The sequence below is a fragment of the Fringilla coelebs genome, assembly GCF_963513975.1.
Source record: "Fringilla coelebs genome assembly, chromosome: 3".
NCBI lineage: Eukaryota > Metazoa > Chordata > Aves > Passeriformes > Fringillidae > Fringilla > Fringilla coelebs.
Window position 1 is genome coordinate 4,327,182 of NC_140030.1, and position 9,628 is coordinate 4,336,809.

The following is a 9,628-nucleotide window of genomic DNA, read 5'->3' on the forward strand; positions in this document are numbered from 1 at the left end:
CACTATTATTAGAAAGAACGGGGCGGAAAGGAGTGAAAAAAAAAAAAAACCACTTGCCTAAACAAGTTTTTTTTAAAAATTATTTCCTTATCTCTTGATCTGCCTAAGTAAATGCTATTGGCTGATTTGGGATGCTGGTAGTAGTATTTGCCCTTCCCTTTTTTGGAGGTAGATGGGAGGAAGTGGGCTAAAAATTGCAATATCAGCTCCTAACCTCAGGTCAGGTAAGCCAGCTGTGCTGCAATGGAAAGGGTGGCAGTGCCTCAGATTTACTATAAAATGGAGAGCACAACTGTCTTTGAGACACAAGCAGGGTTGAAAGGGTCTCTGAGAAGGAGAATTCTCTTGTCCTGTTGCCCTAACATCCATCCGAAGCAGCAGGGAGGTTATCATGGCTTTCAGCAGCTCTGCTGGGGTAAGTACTTCTATCTAAAATAAAAGATAAGGTGTATTTGCTGCAAGAGAGCAAGCAGAGTGCAGATCTTTGTACAGAAAACCCTTTTAGCCTTGCTGGGAGCTGAATGGGATGCTGGGTGTGTCTGAGGCAGCTGCTTGGTGAGGGAGTGACAAGGGTGTGGTGGACTATCCATTATTTATTTCTCTCTCACTCATCAGCACGGCTGATGTGGGATTGGCAGAGTCCTTTTCACAGAGAACATGTTATCACAATTTCTGAAATGTCATTGTGGATACCTAGGCATTTGAACTTCAGCCTGTCAGCTCCTGTGATTTTCTTTAAAGCTCTGCATTTATTTTGTCTTCTCTTTAGGAACTGGACTTAATAATCCTTGTGTTTCCCTTTCAGTTTAGCATATTCTATGCTTCTATTATTTACTAAAACTCTGCCTACTGGAAATGGCCCAAGAATCCCAGATTTTCTTGGGAAAAGGGCTATTTCCAGCAGATGGCTGTGGGTGGCCAGTTTTTACTATCCTGAGAAAGCCATGGCTGGGCAAGGTTTTAAGCTTAGGCACAGGGGTCAGCTGAGTCCTTACCCAGATTTTAGATGAAAAGATGGTGCTGTGTGACCACAGAGTAGGATCTTCGTAGCTTGTTGGACAGATGCTTCTTCCAGCTATGAACCAGAATTTAAATCAGAGTTTATCATCAGTTATGATGAGTTTTATTAACATCATTTTGCTATTTGCTCATCTTGGCCCATTTCACACAAGCATAAGTATGAAGATGGTCCAGTCTAACCAAGACTTGGCTCTTTGTGCTTTCTCTTTCCTGACTGGGCAGAACTAACGACACCTTTCTCTCTCCCAGTTCAGATCACTGGTTTTGGTGCTGGTTTTAGCCCTGACTGTGAGGAGCTCCCCCCACAGAAAGGCTGGTGCTTCTGCCAGGCTGAGGGAAGGTTGCCTGAACCAAAAGGATCCCAAATTCCCCACAACAGTGAACGTTGACATTCGGATCAGCAACTCAGATCATGCCTTTGGGATGGTCCATGACATCAGGAACCGGTCTCTCGCTCCTTGGGATTACAGGTAACTGTTCAGTTGTTCTCTAAATTGTGAGGCTGTGCCACACCACAGATGGTTTTTTGTGGTGACTGTGGTTCATTTTCAGTGCATGCCCAGAGTCCCATATGGTTCTGATGTTGGCTGAGATTTCTTCAAGAGAAACTGTTTGCTTTGCAAGGGGCTATCACTGGAATGGTTTCTAATCATCTTTATTAATCACAGAATTGTTTAGGCTGGAAAAGCCCTCTGAGGTCTTTGAGTCCAACCATTCCCCCAGCACTGCCAAGGCCACCACTGACCCATGTCCCCAAGTGCCACATGCATATGGCTTTTAAAGCCTTCCAGGGATGGTGATTCCACCACCTTCCTGGGCAGTTGTGCCAGGCCTTGACAACCCTCTCAGGGAAGAAATTTTTCTTAATATCCAATCTAAACCACCCCTGGAGCAACTTGAGGCAGTTTCCTCTTGTCTCTTGTTCCCTGGGAGCGGAGCCTGACTCCCCTGGCTGTCTCCTGTCAGGAAGTTGTGCAGATCTGGACCCTGAGCCTCCTTTTCCCCAGGCTGAGCCCCTTTCCCAGCTCCTCTGAGTAGCTTTATGACCCCTCTGCCCCAAGCCTGTAGTTCTGCATGGCATTGAAATAATAATGAAATTAATTATTCCTCTAGGAAAAGAATGATGTGAGTACATTGACATTTCACATTTTCCTAACAGAAAGAAATATCCAAATGCTGAAATTAAAACCAAACAAAAATGAATAGGGCAGTTGTGAGTTCTGTATTATTTAACCCAGCTCCACTCCATTCATCATCTGCTAAAGAATGGTACAGTAATATTACCCTGCCAGTGCTGATTCCATTTCTAGGAAATCATTGTGAAACCCTTGAGGACAAGGAAATCCTTTGTGTCTCACAGTGAGAAAGCACAGGTTAAATAGGATTATCGAGACATAACCAAGAAGATCCTACCAAACCATGATGTCCAAGTTTGTGGTATTTTTGGGGTTCCCCATTGTGGGGAGGAAAGATGAATTTGACTTTATGTTTTTAGAAGGCTAATTTATTATTTTATGATATTATATTAAAGAATGTTATACTAAAACTATACTAAAGAATAGAGAAAGGATACTTACAGAAGGCTTAACAAGACACTAATGAAAAACTCGCGACTCTCCAGAGCCTCGACACAGCTGGCAGTGATTGGCTATTAAGTAAAAAAAATTCACATGTTGGATAAACAATCTCCAAACCACATTCCAAAGCAGCAAAACACAGGAGAAGCAAATGAGATAATATTTGTCTTGGTTTCAAAAGACAGGTGTCTTCTAAGGAAGGCAGGAGCTTCCCCTGAAATGGAAAACGTAAACCCCTTCCCTCTGAATTGCTATAAATTTTAAATTCAGGGTCTCTCAGGCAAAATATGTAGGAGCAGGAAATAACAGTTCTTTAATAGGGAAGAAAATAAAAAGATAAATAATGCAGTAAACCAAAACAACACTGACAGAGTCAGAACACACCCTGACACCCTGTGGGCCAGGGTGCTGGTAGCAGTCCCATTGGAATTGTGGCTGCAGCCCTCCTGGAGTGTCAGAGGTGGTTCTGCTGGAGCAGGGATCCTGTAGAAAGGGTGCAGTCTTCCTCTGAAGATCCAGGGGAAGAGAGCAGCTGTTCCTCTGGGAAATCCAGTGGAGAAGCTGTGCTGGTGTTCCAGAATCTCCAGATTATATCCAGGTAGGAATGCTTGGCTCCTCCCTCTGGGCTCACCTCTCCCAATGGGATGCTGTAGCTTATCAGCCATGCAATGACATTCAGTAGCCTCTTATCAGCAGATGTCTCCCCAGTTGTGGAAGAGATAAGGAAAACTGCCCACTTAACTGCACACGACAACTGCCGTGCAGACGGTAAATAGAATACACCTTGCTTGGCAATCCAGGACAATATTGTTTTCCTTTATCTCTGAGGCTTCTCAGCTTCCCAGGAGAGAAAAAATCCCGGCGAGGAGATTTTCCCACAAAATCCTAACAGTAACACAAGTGCTTAAATCAGTTTTGTGTCCCCATTCCCAGGCTGGACGAGGATCCTGACCGCTTCCCGCGGGTGATTGCCGACGCCCGGTGCCGCCTGTCGGGCTGCGTGACCCCCCTGGGGCAGGAGGACCACGGCCTCAACTCGGTGCCCATCCAGCAGCAGATCCTGGTGCTGCGGCGGGAGCAGAGGGGCTGCGTGCCCTCCTACCGCCTGGAGAAGAGAATCATCACCGTGGGCTGCACCTGCGTCACCCCCGTCATCCAGCACCAGTCCTAGCCGCAGCCATCAGGGCAGGCAGCGTTGGGAAGGGGGAGTAAATCCCATAAAAATCCCTCTGGTGGAACCTCACAGCTGCCCGCCTTGCATTCCAGGAATTCAACTCGTCATTCCCCTTCCAAACCTGAGCAAATTGTCTCCTGAAAGTCATGATTCTTGCTGTTGTTCATTCATGGGCATCAGGATGGGGATCGTTGGTAGCTGGTGGCGGTGGGGAGGAAGAGTTTTGTTTGTGGCCCCAAGCAGTGAGAGGGTAGAGCTGTGCTTTTTAAAATTTTATTTTCCATTAATTGTGGTTTATATCAGTTTGGTGAACCAAATTAATTATCACTTCCAAAGTTGTCCTTGGCAGTAAATTGCTGTAATTGAATACCAGTCCACCAGCACTGCCACAAAAAAATCCCCATCCTGCATCTTCTCCCTCCCTTCTTCATCCCTATCCCATTTTCCCTCTCTGGCCATCCCTGCTGACTGGGATATTACTGGTGTCAGTCAGATATTGGTGCCACCAGGCCTGATTGTCACCACAGTCTGGGTTTATGTCACTGCTGCAATTGATTTATTACAAAACATTTGGGGAGGTAATCGATTCCACTTGTTGATTGCTAAAATGGTAAAGAACCAACAGATATCTATATTTCTATTTATGTCTTCTATTTATGGCTGTATTTATGATTCTGTGTGTCCTCAGAGTATAAAAAATGATAAATTTAATCTGTATTTATTCAATAACTTATCTGCTGAATAAAAATAATATTTTATTTTAAAAAATGGTTTTTCATGGTAGTTCAGAATGACAACAGACACAGAGAAGGGGCTTGTGCTGCAGTAGCACCGAGAGATTTCAGCACAGGTCAGGTATTTCTGTGCAGTGAGATGAGTAAGAGGGAGCAGAAGAGAACTTGCAGCCTAAATAGATGAAAAGATACAAAGAAGAGGCTGAAAGCAGTGAAGGGAGGCTCTGCAGGCAGTGGTGGCAATGGAATGAGATTTTTTTAGACCTCTGGGATGTTCTCTAGGGATGGTGGGAAGAGAGACATTCCAGGGCTGCAGCCAGGATTTGGGAGGGTTCATTAGAGCTGGGAAAGGTCTGTCCTATCCTCCTCCAGGCAAGCTTTCATCGCCATAAACAACCCTCTCCTCCCCCAGCTGAAAGGCTGGCTGAGCAGGAATGCAGGGAGATGTCAGATGGATTCATCTCACTGCTCCCCAGCCAGGTAATTCACAGGTGCTGGATGGGATTGCAGTGGTGGATGAGGACCCCTCACATCAAGGAACCAGGAACTGGACCTGCAGGGCGTGGTTTCCTGCTGGGCTGAGGTGTCCTGCCTTAGGAAATGAGGAATTGCCCTTTCCCTCCCTGAGCTGCATGAGGAGCACAGCCTGGCACAGCTCACTGCTCAGGAGTTGGACTGGGGGATCCTTGCGTGCCCCTCAGGATATTCCATGATCCGATAGCTAGCTACTATTTTATCAAATTCCTGCAATATTGCTTTTTTTGACATTGCTCCTCTTTCATCCAGAGCTGAGCCAGGCTCTCAGACCTCTGAGTTTGGTTTCTGCTGCAGGAGGTTTTCAGCTTGCATTTCCTTTTACATTTAAATCAGGACAAACCCACGCAAGCATTCTAGTATTTCATTTTGACTGCACAGAAACCACTTTAAATCTGATCCACCTGGTGCAGGTAGACCCTGGGTTCCCTCCCCAGGGTGGGCCAGGTGAGTTGTTGGGTCTAAATGAATCCAGGCCAGGCTGGGCAGGGCTTTGGGCCACCTGGGATAGTGGAAGGTGGCAGGGGATGGAATGAGATGGTCTTTGAGTTCCCTTCCAACCCAAAACTTCCACAATTTTGTGATTCTATAATTCTATGATGTCTCCTCTTGTTGGGATGAATGAAAGTTGGACAAGAAATTTTAACAGATATGTATGCTTGGCAGAAAGATTTTTTTCGAATGTAGAATCTGAAGAAGGAATAGAAATGAAAGCAAGTTTTGATACAGAAGAAAAGAAGTGCTGAGCCAGTCTTACTGGATAACTAAGAAGGCATAGGTTATGTTAGTTAGAAGGGATTTTCATGGTTTGAGCAAAGGATAAACCCACCACAAACAGAAGATGTTTTTACCAAAAAGATTCCACAGCCAAACAAGACTGCCAATGTTGCAAGTACAAAAAAGGTCTCAGAATTTTCCACTGCAAGAAAACTGAAAAACAACTTCTAGCTTAAACTGTAACACACTAACATTTAGTGATTGGAGAATAGTAACATGAATATGGTAATTATAGCAGTTCTGATAGGCTATAGGTAAAAGCAGAGGTATAGATTGGTTCTTCTGTATTAGGATGCTCAGCAAAGAAAAGTATATAATGCATTGTAACCAAAATTAAAAGGTCTTCAGGCTTGTCTGCAGCTGGAGCTGACAGCTGTAGGTGCAGGCTCTGTCACCCACCACCCTGGACTGCTGTAACATCTCGGATACAACAAACTGCATTTTGAATTCCTGCACCTCTCACCCAGCTCTCAGGTCCTCTGGTGCTCTTTGTTGAGTCGGGTGTGTTCTGTGCCCTGTGGGTCACTGGGAGCCACTCCAACCCTCCTTGGGTGCCCTTCTCATTCAGTTAGGAGCATCTGCCCCCGTTTGTGGCAGCAGCTGTTTCGTTATGACCACCGAGCTCTTCATGTGGTGCAGCCCCAGCCCAGGGAGGCGTCTCCTGCTCTCCTCTCTCAGTAACCGCTGACCAGGAAATCGCAACCTGCTGCTTACTCCTGACCTACTTCTCTCCACAAACCTGCCTTGTGGGGCTGCCCTCACTTGTTTTTCAGGGAGAAAACTACTCTGCATTTCTCCTCTCAGTCGTAATTACTTTGACACTGGGTTCGTGGCATCATCCTGTGCTGATGCTCCTAAACACCCACCAGCTTATCCTAAGAGTGGTCCTAACTGGATGGATAATGGAGTGGCTAATTAGGAAAATACACAGATGGCTAATTAAGGAAATCTTACCCAAGGTTCATGAGGTTTTGCAGACAGAGCTCTCAACTGCAAACCACACACCACTTAGGGAGACATTGCTTGTACATGGGGCTTGTTTCCTCCTAATGGCATCATTCTTAGAGTGCAGCAGCTTGTAAAGCCTGGTTACTTTTTGGGTGGTGGTTTTTGCTGCCAGCAATCTATTCATGTGGGAGTTGGAACTAGATGATCTTTAAGGTCCCTTCCAACATAAACCACCCTGTGATTCTGTGAATCAGTGAACACAGCAAACAAATTTTAGCTTCTTATAAACAGCACAGTCATATCAGCACTGAGAGCAAGTGCAATTCACAGCCTTTGCTAAAGGCTTTGCTTGGTTTGTTCCCTTTGCAGCAGTAGTCCCAGACCCTGGGTGCCCAGCTGGGCATCTCTGGCTCTGCAATGGGGCTTGGAGCATCCTCCAGGGGCTGGGCTGTTTTACCAGGAGGAGAAGACGCAGCTGGAGGTGTAGCAGCAGTGCCAGTGTCTTCTTGTAACCTGCTGGGCTAAGCAGCCTCCAGTCACAGGTTGGTATCTGAGCCTTGTGGCCTCTCCTATTCCTTTTCTCTTCTGATTTCCTCTCCCTAACCTCCTACTTTTGTTTTTGGCTCACTGCTCCCCTTGGCTGTGTGTTCTGGCAGCTGATCCTGGTGTGGCAGCTCCTGTGGGATGTTGGGATGGGCACAGTGCAGAGCCCCCTGCATTACCAGGGGCTGGGGGGCACAGCAGTGACCCAGCACAGGTAGATGCCTCCTCCCAGACCTGTGCTGTGACCTGTGAACCTGTTGACCAGGAAGTATCTCAGGCCTCTTTAGACCCCTGACCACAGGCAGATGCTCCTGGGAGGGTTCAAAGGGACTGCAGGCCATGGCCACCCATTCCACCAAAATCACTGCTTTGGAAAGTGTTACAAAATTAAATATGTAAAGAAGGGAAAGGTTGCAAGTGAAAAGGTTGAAAAAAACTAAGAATTATCTGTTGTTAAGGCAGAGGGTTAATGACTGGAAAGCTGACATGGCTTATTAGGAGTTTGACATTATAGGGAAAATTTTAAGGCAATGAGCAGTTTTCTGATCAGTCCAGAAATGCTCTGGGAGAGTGATTTTCTGATCCTGGGGGGATCTGTGAGTTGGTGCCAACATGATGGGTACAGATGATAGGATGAGTTTCTGTATCAGCTGCAGGTTCTGGAGATGGCCTGAGAGACCAGACCAGAAACCTGCTCCCATGCCACCATCACCTCCTCTCCAGGAGACTTTCCTTGACCTTCCCTGTGAGGGTGGTGAGGCAGGGGCAGAGAGAACCTGTGGCTGCTCCATCCCTGGAAGTGTCCAGGGCAGGTTGGATGGGGCTTGGAGCAACCTGGGATAGTGGAAGGTGTCCCTGCCCATGGCAGGAGGATGGAATGAGATGATCTTTAATGTCCAACCCAAACCATTCTATAATGCCACAATCTCCTTTTGTTTCCATCTCCATCTCCTTTTTCCTTCTTTGATATTATTTTTAACCTTGTGCTCGAGAAGAATGAGTGGGCTGATTCTGCATTTTCTACTGTTGCAAGGCAGTGACAAAAAAATCCCAAACCTGCTTAAAATTTCTGTGATTGTCTGGTACCACTCAGCAGATCCAGAGCTGTTGGTGGGGATGGGATGGGCTGGTGCTGGCTGTCAGGAGCTGAGAAGATGCCAGCTAAGCTCAGCACCAGTCACAAACTACACTTTCTGCCTTTGCTGCTCCCAAAGAGGAGTTCCAGGAGCTGGACTTCAGTGATCCTTATGGATCCCTTCCAACTCAGGATATTCTTGGACTAAAAACATTTTTCTTATTTTCTAATTATTCCCCATACTTCCAGGGCTAGATAGGGACAGCAGGTTCAGGTTCTCAGCTCTTCAGAGAAATCCCTTCTTGTTTTTGGTGTAATTGTTTATTTATTCTTTCTTCAGTAACGTGGCTCAGCTTTTCCACCTTTTCCTATAACTTCAACTAAATATTAAAAATATGTTTGACGCACTTTGGGGCTCACAGACTGCCAAAATGCTGTTTTCTGGGCACAGCTTTCTATGAGTGAGTAAAATCAGTACAAGCCATCATGTTTCTGTTTATCTGCATTCTTAGTAAGCACAGTATATTTGTATCATGATCAAGATTCCCAGTTCTGGTAAATGAATAGAGATGGTTTATCTTCTCTTTAACTTGACTCTATAATTTTTCAGGGTTTCTTTTTATTTCGGGCTTCTGAAACTTGTGCTCTTGGCCCTCATTACAGCTGAATCTGAAGCACCTTTAAGAAGAATCTGCTTTCCATCCAGATTGCTTTGATAAGTGGCAATGATGAGCATGATTATCTGCAAAAATCCAGTTTCAAACTTCCCTTTCTGCTGGGTTTTACTCACAGGTTGCCAAGACACTGCTGCTCAGGTTTTGCAAACTGACAAACTGAGGTGGGGAGCAGTGCTGGACTGGAAACTTTTATGTTGGAGAGGATTTTGCAGCAATTCCGCTCCACTCCCTCCAATGACAATATCACTTAAGAGCATCAAATTAGCAGAAATTTGCACTGAAACTCTTGAAAGCAAGGAGGAACAATCTTTACCTGTTGAACCTCAAACTGATAAGAGCTGTGCATGGTGAAAGAAGAGCTCTACTCTCTTTGGCGTCTCATTGTGGTCATTATTGACTGTAGAAGGATAAGGATGCTGATGAGGTCACCCTTGTCAGGATGCAATGGTTTGGGATTATTCTGCATCTTTCTAACTGAACACAGCAAGGAAGGAAATCAGGGAGGAAAATCTCTTGGCTCATGGTGCCAGGAGTTAGGAGAGAACTTGCAGTAGGAAAGAAAACACTCC

At 45.7% G+C, this 9,628-nt stretch overlaps 1 protein-coding gene across 1 annotated transcript; it reads left to right on the plus strand.

The window, feature by feature from the left end:
* Positions 1 to 391: 391 nt before the first annotated feature.
* On the plus strand, positions 392 to 3,768 carry LOC311151308 (interleukin-17F-like; the record flags this gene model as incomplete). The annotated part of the gene is made up of 3 exons (XM_084201658.1): positions 392 to 415; positions 1,270 to 1,490; positions 3,531 to 3,768. 3 exons carry the CDS (start codon positions 392 to 394, stop codon positions 3,766 to 3,768), a joined length of 483 nt encoding a protein of 160 aa, XP_084057784.1.
* Positions 3,769 to 9,628: the final 5,860 nt, after the last annotated feature.